Source organism: Gymnoscopelus microlampas (assembly GCF_963454915.1).
Source record: "Gymnoscopelus microlampas genome assembly, chromosome: 13".
Classification (NCBI taxonomy): domain Eukaryota; kingdom Metazoa; phylum Chordata; class Actinopteri; order Myctophiformes; family Myctophidae; genus Gymnoscopelus; species Gymnoscopelus microlampas.
In genome coordinates, this window is record NC_139950.1 from 5,956,599 (window position 1) to 5,972,890 (window position 16,292).

The following is a 16,292-nucleotide window of genomic DNA, read 5'->3' on the forward strand; positions in this document are numbered from 1 at the left end:
TACACTCTTATGGGCGTCCTTGAAAATAAGACAACCACTATACCACACTAAATGGAACAGAGCCTTAATTAGTATTATTGGTGACACCTGTGAAGGAAGTAAGGAAGGGGCCCAATTCAGTCCCAATATGGCTACTGTGCATAGAGCCTATTAATTTGGTTCCACTTGTAGAGTTAGATTAACACTGAGGATATCACACACCTCAGATTGGGGATCAAGTTTAGATTTAGTGATTTTTAGCAACCTTTTACATTTCTCCCACCCCCACCCCCGTTTCGATATGCATATACAGACCACAACTGTATGCTTTATAAGACGCTCAATGGTGTTGTTATTATCATAAAGTAAAAACAAATGATCAAAGCACAAACAGCCGTGGGACTGAAAGCATCATGACATCTAAAGGACATTACACTAACCACTGAAGCAGCCATAATTCACATCAAAACCCAGCATCAATGGGCAGAAATGCCCCCATAAATCTTCAAATACCCCCAGAATCTGACAAAAGTGGACAAAAATTGCTCCAATATATTCTGCTCTGCATATTGTATTTACAGCATTAAAACAAGAAATGGAAACATTCGAAACGGCAGTAAAATCCTCAGTATTAAAGGGATAGTTCACCCCCAAAATTACTTTTCTATCGATTACACACCCCTTGAATTCATGGAGATTTTTTTTGTTTTTGTCCTAAAATTATTGGCTTAGGAATGCGACAAAAACTAAAACAATCTCTATGAATTCAAGGCTTCATGGGGTGTGCAACTGATAGAAAATAAGTCATTTTTTGGGTGAACTATACCTTTAACGTATTTAATTTAAAGTGACTCTGAGAGTGTACAAATGCATTTGAACCTGGTTGGGTCCATTTGGTTCCATTTGCACTTAATAATTCATTTGTTGTTGTTGTTTATTTGTTCCATTTAGATAGCATTAACCACTTGAACTTCAGCATCCATATTCTTGGGCGAAGAGATCCGGTGTAGTCCGGAAAAAAGCGGTCCAACTAAAGTACAATTTGCAACTCAGGTCCGTTTCACTCAGAACAGAGGGTTTAGGTGGTTAACAATTTCATTCCATCTCTACTTAGTATAATTCCATTTAGTAGGCTTAGTATTAATTTACAGTAACGCTGAGAGGGTACCAAATGGAACCAAATGGACCGTAAATAGAGTTAAATTAAGACCGAGGATTTCACTGCCTAATGCGTGGATTTAAGACCTAATTCCAGACACTGAGTGACTGTGTTAAGCAACCAGACCCAGCGGGTCAGCACACCTAATGGCACTAATGGGATTATTATGGTCTGGACCAGTGGTGTAAAGTAACTAAGTACATTTACTCAAGTACTGTACTTAAGTACAATTTTGAGGTACTTTTACTTCCAATTGTCTATACTTTTACTTCTACTCCACTGCATCTCAGAGGCAAATATGTACCTTTACTCCACTACAATTATTTGAAAACTTTAGTTACTAGTTACTTTGCAGATATAAATTATTACATTATAAAACATACATTAACCACTTTAGCGTTTAGCGGCTAAATTGGCTAAAGTTTAGCCCTATATTATACCTAGGATATTTTCAAGCATTTGAGTACTTTGGTACTTTAAGTACATTTTGATACCAATACTTTTGAACTTTTACTCAAGTAAATTTTGAATTCCGGACTTTTACTTGTAACAGAGCACTTCTACATGGCAGTATTGACACTTTTACTTAAGTAAAACAATTGAGTACTCTTTCCAACCACCAGTCTGGACCGACTGTTGGGCTGCCAGCCGTGCCTTGAAGTAAAGGAATCGTCCCTTATGTGGACACTGTGTCCCTCATTGAGCTGATAAGGGACACAGTGTGAGAATTGATTTATTGATTTTAATCAATGACACTTCTTACTAACAGCTCATACACATATACTATAATATAGGTTGATTTTAACCACTTAACTGGAGTTAACTAAACTGGAATTGAACTTGGACCACTTTTTTTGTCTACACTCTACACCATATGCTCGGGTTCAAGTGGTTTATTATATACTAGAGTTTCGGGGGGCTACGCCCCCCTCAACCCCAGCCGCGCACGGGGCCCAGCGTGGCCGTGTGTATATTGGGGGACCCAAATCGCCGGAGTGAAACTGTGGAAAAGTTTTTTTGAAAAAGCAAAAAATTTGAAGAAATAATATTTGTTATGTTTCAGGGGGTCCACAGGGGGTCTGCGGACCCCCTGATGGTCCACTGACCCCCTGTGGAGTGTTGGGACGCGCGGGGACACCCCTGGAACATTGCGGACCATTTCGGTGTTTTTTTTTTTTTCATGAAGGTGGTTGCTTGTTTCTGGCGCAGGCTGTGCAAACCTGGCAACCCAGCGCATGCTGCCGCACGTTTAAGTGGCGTAGCGTCATGAGGGTCAGTGGGGCCGTGGCTCGGTCAGTGAAGACCCTGTAGTGCGGATGATGTGTGGCATAGAGGGGCAGATTGTAAATCCACAGAGGAAACATCCGTGGGCTAGCATTGGTTCAGCGATGTGTGCGGTCGCCCTGCGGCCCCTCCTCCTCCACCAATGTGCAGTATTGAGAGCCCTGACGTCACAACAATTGGAGCGATGGGCACTGCACTGTGGTTGGTTAGGGTACACCTAGGGCCCAGGTAGAACCCAATTAAAGCCTGCATGGGCAAACCCAGTTAGGACCCGCCTTGGTCCCACATAAACATGGCTAGTTGGGGCCCACCTAAGGGCCAGGTAGAAGCTACTTATAGCCTGCATGGGCATCGCAGTTGGGACTGAAGTGGATGCCGCTGACATTGCTGACATGGGGTCCATATGGTTTAGCCCACCTTGAAACCATATGGGAACTACGCTGGCATGCTGGCTGTAATGCAAACGCTGCATCATACCTGCAGTGTGTAGTTTGATGTTGTGTGTGTAGCAGATATACCTGCAGTGTGTAGATCAATGTCCATAGGAAAGTCAATGCCCAGCAGTGTTTTTTTTCCCCAGCAGAGTTTCTAGTGTCTCTGTGTCTCTCTGGAAGAGGTTGCACATGAACTCTGCAGCCGCACTGAGGCGCTCCAACACAAACACTGTGACATTAAGCTGCTTCACACAACAAACATCAGCACCACGCTGCTGTTTGTCCAAAAGACACAATATCTCCTCTCCCACCGACGTCATGTGTTCATTTATCGACAGCCGTACAGACTGCTTTTGACACATTTTACTTCGTTTATCCAGCTTTCACTGACTCTCCACATCGGGCTGTTATTTTGCTGCGATCAAGTCAACGATGTGAGAGATTAGCTATCACAGACGGACGGAGAGGGGGTGAAACATAGTCTTGCGCCATGCCTTTCGGCCTGGCGGAGACAATAAAAAACCGAAAGTAAAGGAAATGGCCATGTCTGCAACAGAAGTAGTCAATAAACTATGCTATGAAAACATGGGGCACATTGGCAAAGAATGTAAGAAAGAGGCAATCATGTAGAAAATAGCCGATCTCCAAGCTTACAAAGCCTCTCAACGTGAGGCGTTTCGAGCTTGTAGATCGGCTATTTTCACAATATTTACTTGTGGAACGGAGTCAAACAGAATGGGGGGGGGTCCCAGATCAAGTACGTGTATTTGGGGGGGGGGGGGGGGGCGGCGTGAAAGGGTTGATAAACACTGCTGTAATCGGAGCGAAATTATCTGAAATTACTACATGACCATAATGCAGCCTAACATGCGTTGCACGGGGCGGTCCTGCCATTACGTTAGTTACTGTAGTTGCTGTGGAGCTACATAGTTCTCCAGAAGACACACACAAACATACACCATCTACAATGGACGAACTGAGCAGCAATATAGACATTCACCACACGAACGTGCATTGTTGACAAAGTGATTGCACAGCCGCTGCAGGCATGACAACCAGGTTAGCGTTAGCGACATGGCAGCTATCACAGCGCCCTGTCCGTCGTGCTGCAACTGCCTGTGATGGCTACAGCAGTAACAGCAAGCTGTCTGCGATGCCATTGTCTGGAGACTGCTCTTAGCGTGACACGACCAATGAGAGGGAGCGCTGTAGTTGTTGCTAAGATACGGTGGCGTCTCTGCCACATAGCTTGTAGATCTCTCACACATGATTGGCGTAGGCTGCGTTGCCAGGTCTGACTTTGTGTCTAAGCAATGGTCGGCTTATTTTTGCGCGCCTTTGGGCTCGTTTGCATTGTGCGCACGGCAGCGCTTGTTTAGCGTACGTCAGCGCGACGTGGCAACGGACGTGGCAACGTGAAAGGTGATTGGCTGGTGAAAAGAAACACCCGACGTTACACCAGAAATGGTGCCTGGAGAAAATGGTGACCAAAAAAAAAGTTTGGAAAAAAAGGGAAAAACCCCCGCAGCGGCTGCCTGCTGTTGTGGTGATGAGGTCGTGCGCACGGTAAACGGTACGAAGCTGCCTCCCCTTCCGTTTTGTCCGACATTTGGTGAGTAGAATTAATTATGTTGCGCGGTGGAAAAGGTGTAGTGAACAGTGAGATGTCCCCTACGCGAGGCGTAAATTCAGCGCGGCCGCCGTGGCGAGTCAGTTGGCGACATGTGGTCTGGCGGTGCGTTGTTTATTCGATAACAGAGCTGTGGGGTGTGGACACCGAGGGTGCGGAAGTCGGTCGCCATTTATATAGTTAGATAAACAACTGTACATGTATACAGTAGGCCTACATAAGTGGTGGTAAAAGTGCTATACTATGCTTTGTAATAATAATCAAAATCTACTTCTAAAGGTTTTCAAATAATTGTAGTGGAGTAAAAGTACAATATTTGCCTTTGAGATGTAGGGGAGCAGAAGTCAAAGTACTGAAAAATTGGAAATACTCCAGTAAAGTAAAAAAAATACCTTAAAATGTTAATTAAGTACAGTACTTGAGTAAATGTACTTAGTTACTTTACACCACTGGCCCACAGTGAAATTGTATCTTTATCTGGGTGACCCTTAACAATAAGTACATACTTCCCTTATGTGAATTTCAGGTATATGGCAACCCATATAGGATCACTCCCCGCATGGGAGTGATCGATCACCCCCCATGCATAGATACACATAGATCAGAGGTTCTCAACCAGTGGTCCGGGGACCACCAGTGGTCCTTGAGGGGTGGTACCAGGGGGTCCCCAGCGAAATGAGTTAACATCGCGTCACAATCATTTTAACCACTTAGCTTTGGCTATTCAAAAACAGCAGATCTACAAGCTATGAGCTTGTAGATCTGCTGTTTTTGAAAAATCTTGAAAATGTGTGCATATCTTTGAATATATATATTTTTAAAGAGAACATTTTTAACTCAAATCTTTGCTTCTGGGGGGTCCCTGGAACAAAATGTTTTGATGTGGGTCCGCGGCCAAATACATATAATTTTGGGGGTCCTTGACATGAAAAAAATTTAGCACCATATAGAAACATACGTTTTTCAGAATACTGTTGAGATTTAGGAGACATGTAGAATCGGCTTCAGGTCACAATGGGTTAAAGAGAACATTTTTAACTCAAATCTTTGCTTTTGGGGAGTCCCTGGCACACAACATTATCAAATGGGGGTCCGCGGCCAATATATCAATCTAGGGGTCCTTGGCATGAAAAATAGGTTGACAACCACAGACATACATTATACATAGATCTATGTTTACCTTCTGAAGGGTCTGCCCATCTTGATCTCGTCCTGGAGGAGGGCTCCCGTGGTCCCTGTCCCTGGGGGGGTCTTCGGGGTTAACAATAACTGATCGGACCCAGCAGCAGCAGCAGCAGTACCCGGACTCGGTGGTTCGAGTCCCGCACCCTGCCTGTGGTGGTGACAGTAGCTCAGGTCATCGGGGTCCGCGCTGATCCGCTGTCGCATCACTGGAGTCAGATGGAGCAGAGGTACCAATGAAAGAAGGGGGACAAAAAACAAGCCAAAAAAAAAAAACACACAGCAAAAAATGGTGATCAATGTTATTGATTCCAGGGGCTTCGGTTCGGTTCGATGCCGTTGTTTGTTGCCCGGCTCGGCGGTGATCCGTATCGCTGTGTTAGTTGGTTGTTGTGTTGTTATGTAGTTACATTGTTATACCACACTGTGTGTGTGTATTTGTGTGTGTTGTGTGTGTGTGTGACTGCATCTGATCTGCAGAGACCAGCTGATCACGTCAACAGGGAACCTTATTGGCTGCCCCGCCTAAGCCAATGAGAGATGAGCCGCAAAGCTTGACAAAAAAAAACAAAAAACAGAACTGATCTGACCATAGATATATATATAAACGTGGATCTGACTACAAGCTGCCTAACCTCGCGCCACCAGAGTGTGTGTGTGTGTGTGTGTGTGTGTGTGTGTACAAATGCACAATTCTAATGGCTTTGTAAGTTAGATCTACACAGCTGTACACATAATTTGTATTCCATTTTTATTGTACATACATTATTCTGTTTTGTGTTGTGATTGTATTTACAAAACATTCCTAATAAGCACTACTTTTATTCTGAAGTTCACCAACGGAAGTCTTTGTCTCACTTTATATTACAAAGGTTTAAACTAAGAACCAATTTATTATGAAGCGGAAACTCCAGTGACACAACAGAGTAGATTTGCAACTAGTTTTTATTGTATTTTAACAAAAGGTACAGTGTTGGTGATGGTGATAAATACATTACGTATTGTCTATGTTGCTTGCGTCCTGATCTATGACTGTCATGGATGAACTTACCTAGTATTTGCACTTTCTCCCTTTTTGGTCCGTACATCTACATAACCGTTCAGATTTCAGATATAAAGTTCTACGGCCCTTCAAAAGTAACCGTATCTTCTGTATTGTTCAATAGAAAGCATTTAAATCCGATCGGTGGCCGTTTTCTCCGTATTTCCTGATGTGCTTTCAACTGCGCGGTCCTATCGGTTGGGAGGTGTACTGCATTCTGATACGTTATAACTCAATGAGAAAATGGCCACCGATCGGATTAAAATGCTTTTAATTGAAATATACGAAAGATACGGGTACTTCTGAGGGCCCGAACATAATTTTAACATCCATGGCCATGAGGTAAGCACTTTATAGTTGAAATCTGAACTGAATGTAGATGTACGGATCAAATCTGGAGAAAGTGTGAACACCAGGTTGTGTGAACCATGGCTAGCGTCAGTAGAACCTGTCTGACAACTTTCTGGTGCTAAAATAAACAAATGTCTACAAAGAGACAGAAAACTGTACTACGCTTTTTATTCCATAATAACTCAAAACGAATGAATTACCTTAGATGTGAGACATTAGCTGATCGGCCCAACATTGTTGTCATAAAACTTGTATAGTTATTAGTTGAGTAGCACAACTAACCACTGCGTTTGACTCAAGCAGTGTTGCCAGGTTTTGTGATAGAATAAAGCAACCAGGTCTATGAAAACAAGCGAGCCCTTCCTTCGCCCTTTAAACATATTTCATTGGCTATTTTCAAAAATATCTTGGAAGAAAAAGAAAAAGAAATTGGAATATTTTTGAAACATTTTAACACAAATCTTGTATGGCCCTGGCACAACATATGTTCAGGGGGGTCCGCAAACAAATACATATTCATTTGGGGCCGGGGGTCCTTGACTTGAAAATGTTTGAGAACCCCTGGTTTAAACAACATTTAGGAAACAACATAAACAACTACACTTTAGAAACAAGCCCAAAAAAACGTAACCCACACCCACAACAACAATATACAAGCAACTTCACAGAAAAACAAGCCCAAAGTCGCTTATGATAAGCAGAACCTGGCAACACTGGACACAAGTCCACAGTGTGTAACAGCGGTTTGACACTCGTCAGTATCCGTAGTTTCCTGCTGATACATCGACATCCACAACCTATCGAAATATGTCTCCAGAGGCCAGGAATGCATTTTTTTTGGCATACTCTGTCTATTATATCAGTGGTTCTCAACAAGCTTTTCAGGCCTCAACGTAGCAGATCTATAAGCCCACAACGCCTCGCAATGCGACACGTTTTGAGCTTGTAGATCTGCTATTTTCAAAATATAAACCTGTGCAATGGGACATTCTGCTTGATGAGTACGTTTACCTTTTGGTACATTTTGATACCAATACTTTTGTACTTTTTAAGTACATTTTTAATTCCGGACTTTTACTTGTAACCAAGTATTTCTACATTGCAGTATCAGCATCCTCCCATTTCGATGGGTCACAAATTCCGGTGTAACTCGTACGGTCAAGTGATCATAACAGAGCTTCTGATACGTCGCGAGTTTTTTGCCGCGAAAAACCTACAGTTTCCCCAGAAGTTTTTATATAAAGATAAAACGGGTTTTAACAGAAGAGGATCAGGCTTATAACTTAACATAACGTTTACTTAATTGAAACCTTCACTTCAGTCAGGATGTTTTGTGAGAAATCAATCGAATTGATCAAGGAACTCCATCGTATGGCTGACGGACAGCTGCCTGCGTTCAATGTAAGTGATCATGTTTGTTAGTGCTCAGTGGTGGAAAAAGTACCGTACTCGCATTTCTTATTTAACTTAAAGTACCAATATTGCAATGTAGAAATACTCTGTTACAAGTAAAAAGTCCAGAATAATTATTATATATATATATATATATATATATATATATATATATATATATATATATATATATATATCTATATCTTCTATTTTTGAATAGCCAAAGAAATCAAAAAATGACACACAGATGCTTCCCCTGTCTTGTAAGACCATGAACAAGAGAACCAATCTATTATTAGTCTAACGACCCCCACCAGTGGACCATAAAGTACATACCATTTGTCACAAGCACGCAGGCACACAGTTAGAGGGAATTAGAATGACATAATGCTCACTGTTACTTACATCATCGATTTTAATTAAATTGTATATATATATATATATATATATATATATATATATACTTTATTGTGATTTATTAATTATGGGTTATTAATTATGGGGACCCCCCCCCCCATAGGAATTTCAGGAACGTGCTCAATTGCGCCCCCTACGGGCACTACTGGTATAGGGCATAGTATAGAAAGGTACTACTAACACCCCCCCTTTAAAGCAAGCCAAGTACTGTATGATACCTGTCAGTTGGCGTGGTGACGGTAGAGCTGTGGTGGTTTTCATAAGGTGAGTCATCAGCCACTGAGGAAGTAGAAAGATGTGTTGATTAACCCAGGGGTCTTCAACGTTTTTCAGGCCAAGGACCAAGTTCATTACTGGTTGGCAGGTATGCAATCTGTATGTATTTTAAATGAATACCTTTTCTATCGACCATATCCTGTCTGCCAGGCAACTCCCTCTCTGTGGCTTCGATGTCTTCCTTGTCTTGGTCCAAGAACCCCTTAGCTAAGAGACATAAATATCAAGTTTGACAGCAGTATCATAAGTCGTATGTTGGCATTCATTCATTCACAAAAACGACTCAAAAGAATTAAGGGATCACAGTGTTATTAAGGGGGGGTGAGAGACATGAGGAAGAGGCAAGTTCGATCAGTGCCTTGCTCAGGGAGGAGAGGCCTGGGCATCAGGGGTAAGCAGCTCTCATGCTTGCCCCTGACTCTTCATCTGATGAAGAGGAGGACTATATTGAGACCTGTGGTGGTGCGAAGTTAGTCACACCCAGGCCTGGCAAGCGTTTCTCACCCATTGACTTGCATGTTAAATGATGGCTTTTCCCCATACAAATAATCGATCATTTCAGGAGCAAGAGCTTCAAAATCTCTTCTAAATCTAGTCAACAAGGCCTGCAGTAGGCTATGAACTGGACAATTGTGCATGACATTATTTCAATAAACTAAAAACATGGGAAATGTTAGAGGGAGTAATAGCCATGGATACACGACGGTCGACTGTCACGACCGTCATGGATGAACTTCAACCTGGTGTTTGCAATTTCTCCATTTATGGCCCGTACATCTACATAAACATTCATATTTCAAATATAAAGTGCTTATCCCTTGGCCACGGATGTTACATATATATACGGGCTCTTAGAAGTACCCGTATCATCCGTATTGTTCAATAAAAAGCATTTTAATCTGATCGGTGATTGATACATTATGAGAAAATGGCCACGGATCGGATTAAAATGCTTTTTATTGAACAATACAGAATATACGGGTACTTTTGAGAGTCCCGTGCATAATTGTAACATCCGTGGCCATGGGGTAAGCACTTTATATTTAAAATCTGAACGTTTATATAGATGTACGGACCGTAAATTCAGAATTTTGTTCAGAATTCACTCTTCATTCAGAAACGCTCTTCTCCACTTTCCATGTCCTGCCTCCCCGCGTTGTGATTGGGCTGCAAACAACCAGACAAAGTGGTTATTTGCTTCTAAACTCAACTAAACTAAATTTACACACTCAATCCAAATCAATACATTGATTTATGCATGGGAGCAAAGGTCATTATGAAACAAAATACTAACTTGTTTGCAGTGAGATCTGCTGCACAGTAGAATTTTAAGCAATATTCCCAACTTCTGTTTGGAAGATCATAGTAACTTATGTGAGACAAGCCAGTTGCATCTCTGCCTGTGACATGGGACCAGTCCTAGGAACATTGGATTTAACCAGGGGTGCAATGCTCATGATCTCTATAATCAGATCATTAACCGCAGTTCGAGGATAAAAACAAAACATTCCCAGGACTTATTTCCATTGTGCTCCTCTAACAAGCAACAGAAAAACGTCTGTTTATAATAATTAAAACAAAATTAAAGTTTCTGTCCCTCAGAAGCCTGTGTGTGTGTGTGTGTGTGTGTGTGTGTGTGTGTGTGTGTGTGTGTGTGTGTGTGTGTGTGTGTGTGTGTGTGTGTGTGTGTGTGTGTGTGTGTGTGTGTGTGTGTGTGTGTGTGTGTGTGTGTGTGTGTGTGTGTGTGTGTGCGCGCGCGCACTTGCGTGCGTCCTATGTCCATCTTGGTGTCAGGAGTTTGAGCAGTAATGTCAGAACTAATGTCAGACCTCTGCTCTTAACAGGAAGATGGAATCCGTCAAGTTCTGGAGGAGATGAAGGCCTTATATGAACAAAATCAAACCGATGTGTGAGCACACACACACACACACACACACACACACACACACACACACACACACACCCATCGCTCTCTCACATACTGTGAAAAAAAGTGATATTGTTTGTGTCTCTGCCTTCACAGCAACGAGGCTAAATCAGAAGGCAGAGCTGAACTCATTCCAACCATTAAGTTCCGTCACTGCTGTCTACTGAGGAACCAACGCTGTCTCACTGCTTACCTGTACGTATGGACCTGTCTGTCTGTCTGTCTGTCTAACTAGGATTTAAAGCCTGTCTGAAAATTCACCTCTTCAGACTCCACCTCACCCCCTAGCACTCACCTCTTCAGACTCCACCTCACCCCCTAGCACTCACCTCTTCAGGCTCCACCCTAGTTCCGTTTGGAACCTCACCATCCGCTATTAGCTCAGAGATGAGGTTCCACTGTGTCGAGCTCTGGGAGAGGTCGGGTTCGATTATGACCTTTTATTTGTAACAGAGTATGTCTACGTTGTGGTATTGGTACTTTTACTTAAGTACAACATGTGAGTACTTCTCCCACCACTGTGTATACTTCTGCGTTCCAGGTATGACCGGCTGCTGCGTATCCGAGCGTTGAGGTGGGAGTACGGCAGCGTCCTGCCTCCTAACATCCGCTTCCACATGTGTGCTGAGGAGGTGAGCCCACGTCTCCTTTCCTAACCTCCTACTGAGGGGCCCTTACTAAAACAACGGGGGTCCGGGACCACTAGGAGGTCCTCAGAGTTACTACGGGGGGGGGGGGGGGGGGTCCGCCCCTCCGCCCCTGTAGTAACTCTTTTTAAAAAAATATTTAACCAACTCCTAGCATCCCTATTCTGAAGGGAACATTAGCCGAAAATAGACGATCTACAAGCTCTCAGCGCCTCTTAGATCGGCTATTTTTGGCAAAGATGTTTGGTGTGGAAGGAAAAAAGAACAGACCAAGTAAAGAGCGAACGGTCAAGTTTTGCCGTTTTAAGTGGTTAAATGTCTGAAATTACACATGATAAACTAACAAAAAAACATTAATTTACACTGATGATAATGTCTGTCAAACACGTCTATGAAGCTATCTATGAAATCTATGACGTTTCTTAAAGGGATAGTTCACCCCCAAAATGACGTTTTTTCCTATGGATTACTCACCCCATGGAGACTTGAAACACTTAATTTTGAGAAATGCAATGTTGTGTTCTCGTAGTTGGAGTGGTTCAACCAGTATAAGAAGTCTCTGGCGGGGTTCATGAGGTCCGTAGGGGGAGAGGAAGGACTGGACATCACCCAGGACATGAAACCTCCAAAGAGTCTCTACATCGAGGTAAGCAAGTGGTACAAGAAGTCCTCAAGGCTAGACAAGATCCCATTCAAACCGGGAACGCATTATTTTATACTTTGGCTATTAGAAAAATAGCATATATATATATAAGCTCATAGCGCGGCACTGAGTTAGCTTGTAGATCTGCTATTTTTCAAAAATAGTGATAATTTGTGCATATCTTTGAATATGTATGTCTTTTTTTAAATGTACATTTTTAACTCAAATCTTTGCTTCTGGGAGGTCCCTGGAACAACATATTTTGAGATGGGGGGTCCGCAGCCAAATACATTATTTTGGGGTTCCTTGATATGGAAAAGGTTTGAGAAGCACTGATATAGCAACAATAGTTTTTCAGAAAAATGAAGACATTTGTTGAGACATTTGACAGTTACAAATGTAAAAATAAATAAATAATAGATATTCAAAGATTTGCACAAATGTCCACAATTTTTCAAAAATAGCAGATCTACAAGCTCATAGCATTGCACTCGGTGCCGCACTATGAGTTTGTATATCTGCTATTTTTGAATATGGTTATAGCTCAAATCTAAAATGACACAGATGCGGAACTAGAAACTGAAATAGACAATCATTTTGACTGACAACACTATCCTGAGCAACTTACAATGAGCAAGGTAAATAATCACATACATAATATGAAGAGAGAACTGTGTAGTGCCTCAAGAAAATAGGAAACCAGCTAAACAATGAACCTAGCATCTAAATGACATGCTATCAAAATTGCATTTTTAACAGTGTGGTCTTGTGTAAATAAACAAACGTATCAAATAGCAGCAGATATCAAACCTGCATAAAATGTATGGTGACGCGAATGAATCTACCATTATAAAGGTCCTATGTGGCCATCTAGTGGCCACATCGAGTAACAGCAGGTTAACACTTTAACATCCAAGCCTGTTACAAATTGAACCAAATAGAGACCCATAAGTTGAATTTGTACATTCTTGGAGTTACGGAACAGTACGGGTCCATTTGGCTCCGAGCTATAAATCATTTTTCCTGGGGACCCCCTGGAACCCCCTCAAGGACACCTGGGGATTCCCGGACCCCATGTTCAGAACCACTGTTCTAAAGTATGTAAATAAATCTAAAAACTATGATTGGTGGGAGTTCCACTACACTAGCTCTATATTATAGTATAGAATAGGTTTTTAGAATAGGTTCATTTTAGCTCTATATTATAGTATAGAATAGGTTTTTAGAATAGGTTCATTTTAGCTCTATATTATAGTATAGAATAGGTTTTTAGAATAGGTTCATTTTCCCTTTTTTTTTTTTTAAGGTTCTTTATTGTGATAGTAATTACTGCTATATAAAGTGTTTGTTCAGTAACAGGGTCTCCTCCAGAAAATACATGTTAAAGTCAGGACACCAATTTGATCTAATCAGGAGAGAGAACTCGGAAAGGATACGGGATAAACAAGTGATGACACAAATAAATAAGATAAAATTGGAACTGGAACACTATAAGATTGAAGCTGATAAATGGCTACTTATTAAAGAGACAGGGAGACCCCCTGTTACTCAACAAACCATCTATAGCAAGTGTCTTTAACAGGGGGTCCGGGACCCCTAGGGGGTTCTCAGAGTTACCACAGGGGGTCCGCCAAATCTTTGTGTGATATGATTTTTTTGTATTACCTTAACCACTTGAACCCTAGAAGCGCTGCAAGGCGTTGTGAGCTTGTAGATCGGCTATTTTTGGCAGAGAAGTACCGGTGTAGAGGGGAAAAAAGGGCAGACCAAGTAAACAAAAGACGTTTAATCTGAAACACAAATTTATACAATATAGAGGGGGGCCCCTGCTTCATCTCTCTCAGCTAGGGGGTCCTTGACCTGAAAACGTTGAAGACCGCTGATCTATAGCAATGAATACTGTCACAATACAGAGTACCGGTACCTAGTTTTCACACACAATTTACAGCACCTTTTAATGAAAGCTTGTTCATATTGTCCACAGGTGAGGTGTTTAAAAGATCACGGCGAGTTTGAAATAGACGATGGAACCATTATTCTGCTGAAGAAAAACAGCCAGGTGAACTTTAATCTGATCATTCTAATGAGTTATGCTTTGATATCCTCATCAATTAAAGAAAAATATAATATCACAAGTTCACAACTGAAAAATGTTGTTAGGCCAAGTCCTAATCTGTGATTTTCTTTTCCCACAGCACTTCCTGCCTCGGTGGAAATGTGAGCAGCTGATTCGTCAGGGTGTCCTGGAGCATGTGATGTCATGATGAGCAGGTGTTACACGGACAAATGTGTCCATGGAAAATTGTTGATTTTGAAATATTAATAATAAAATAAAAATATGAATATAATGTTCTTATTTCTTATGTGTGATGAATGCAGTGGCTGTACTGATGAGACCCACTTATTGATATGCCAGTCTCCAGGTTTTTGTCAGAGTAGTTAAAGGAGTAATTGATGTATTTTCTCTCAATTACACACCCCATGAAGCCTTGAATTCATGGGGTGCATGAATTCAAGGCTTCATGTAACTCAACACTTGTAACTCAAATCCTTGCTTCTGGGGATTTTACAAATGTCTTCTAAATACAGTTTTTGGAAAAAAAACGTATGTTGCTATATCAGTGGTTCTCAAACTTTGTTCAAGTCAAGGTCCCCCAAAATGATACTGTATGTATTTGGCCACGGACCCCCATCTCAAAATATGTTGTTCCAGGGATCCCCCATAAGCAAAGATTTGAGTCAAAAATGTTCTCTTAAGAATATATATTTTCAAATATTTGCACAAATGTTCAAGAACTTTCAAAAAAAGCAGATCTACAAGCTAGTAGCGCGGAACTCGGTGCCGTGCTATGAGCTTGTAGATCTGCTATTTTTTTTAAAGACAAAGTATAAAACATGGATAAAGAGGTTACACAGATGCTTTCCCGGATTGAATGGGTTAAAGGAGGAGTTCACCCAACAAATCACTTATTTTCTATCAATTACACACCCTATGAAGCCTTGATTTCATGGATTTATTTTTGTTTTTGTGGCATTCCTAAGACAATAATTTGATGAAGTGTGTATTTCCGGTAGGAGACAAATAATCTACTTTGTGTCTCCTACCGGATACTTTAGCCGGTAGGAGACGGGAATCAAATTATTAGCTTAGGAATGCGACAAAAACAAAAAAGAATCCATGGATTCAAGTCTTCATATGGTGTGCAATTGATAGAAAATAAGTCATTTTTTGAGTGAACTCCTTTAAGTTAATGTAGCAATACCACAATGTAAAAATCTGTATTAAACATTTTACTTGAGTAAAAGTACCACACTCCCTACTGTCCAGCATCAGGGTCTGAAGCTCTGCAGTGTTGCTAGCTCTGCTGAGTGCAGCAACACACCGCACTGTGTCCACATATGTGGAGCTCTTCTTTTCCTTCCTGGCTGTACCTTGGGTTGGCTCCCACAGTGTCAGTTTGCTCACCACCAGTTCCGGGTGCATGACGCAGTGCCCTGCCAGCCTCATCCTTCTCTCTCTGACCTTTTCTGTGACCCGTGTGGGAGGCCTCCATAGAGGTCCACGTTCCTCCTGTGGAGCAGATAAAAAGACACACCAAGATCCACTGACACACAGACCCTTCAAGAAGACCCCAACCCAAGATCCACTGACACAGAGACCACCTCAGGCTGACATGCTGCTGGTTCCTCAACTCCTGTGCTTGCTGGGCCTCATGGCACTCGGTAAATTAAAATAATGGTTCTTAAATGGTTCTTTACGGTTTCATGGCAGTGGTTGTCAAACCTTTTTTTTTGTCTTTCAAGGACCCCCAGTTTGGTATACATTAGCCCATAGACCACCATTTCACACAAGCTTTTTATCTCTGGAAAACCTATATCTACACTGTAACATCTGTAAATGTAACTCTGTGAGTGTACAAATGTAGCAT

General features: G+C 41.8%; 2 protein-coding genes across 3 annotated transcripts in view; one reads left to right on the plus strand and one right to left on the minus strand.

The window, feature by feature from the left end:
• LOC311059018 (lysophosphatidylserine lipase ABHD12-like) overlaps positions 1-7,371 on the minus strand; it is a 37,060-nt gene extending 29,689 nt beyond the window's left edge. The window contains exons 1-2 of the mRNA XM_084076592.1: positions 7,262-7,371; positions 5,667-5,877 (exon numbers count right to left, since the gene is read on the minus strand). Of these exons, the coding sequence (XP_083932718.1) occupies positions 5,667-5,875 (209 nt within the window). The 5' untranslated portion in view covers positions 5,876-5,877; positions 7,262-7,371. The remainder of the gene's footprint in view (positions 1-5,666; positions 5,878-7,261) is intronic.
• Positions 7,372-8,262: 891 nt separating this feature from the next.
• On the plus strand, positions 8,263-14,695 carry gins1 (GINS complex subunit 1 (Psf1 homolog)). Of its 2 annotated transcripts, XM_084076572.1 has the most exons (7): positions 8,263-8,462; positions 10,991-11,055; positions 11,170-11,268; positions 11,615-11,705; positions 12,250-12,366; positions 14,348-14,422; positions 14,559-14,695. In XM_084076572.1, the coding sequence occupies exons 1-7, from the start codon at positions 8,388-8,390 to the stop codon at positions 14,625-14,627; spliced, it is 591 nt and encodes a 196-aa protein (XP_083932698.1). In that variant the 5' UTR covers positions 8,263-8,387; the 3' UTR covers positions 14,628-14,695. The 2 variants fall into 2 exon arrangements, with proteins under 2 accessions (XP_083932698.1, XP_083932699.1); XM_084076573.1 differs by lacking the exon at positions 14,348-14,422.
• The last annotated feature ends 1,597 nt before the right edge of the window (positions 14,696-16,292 follow it).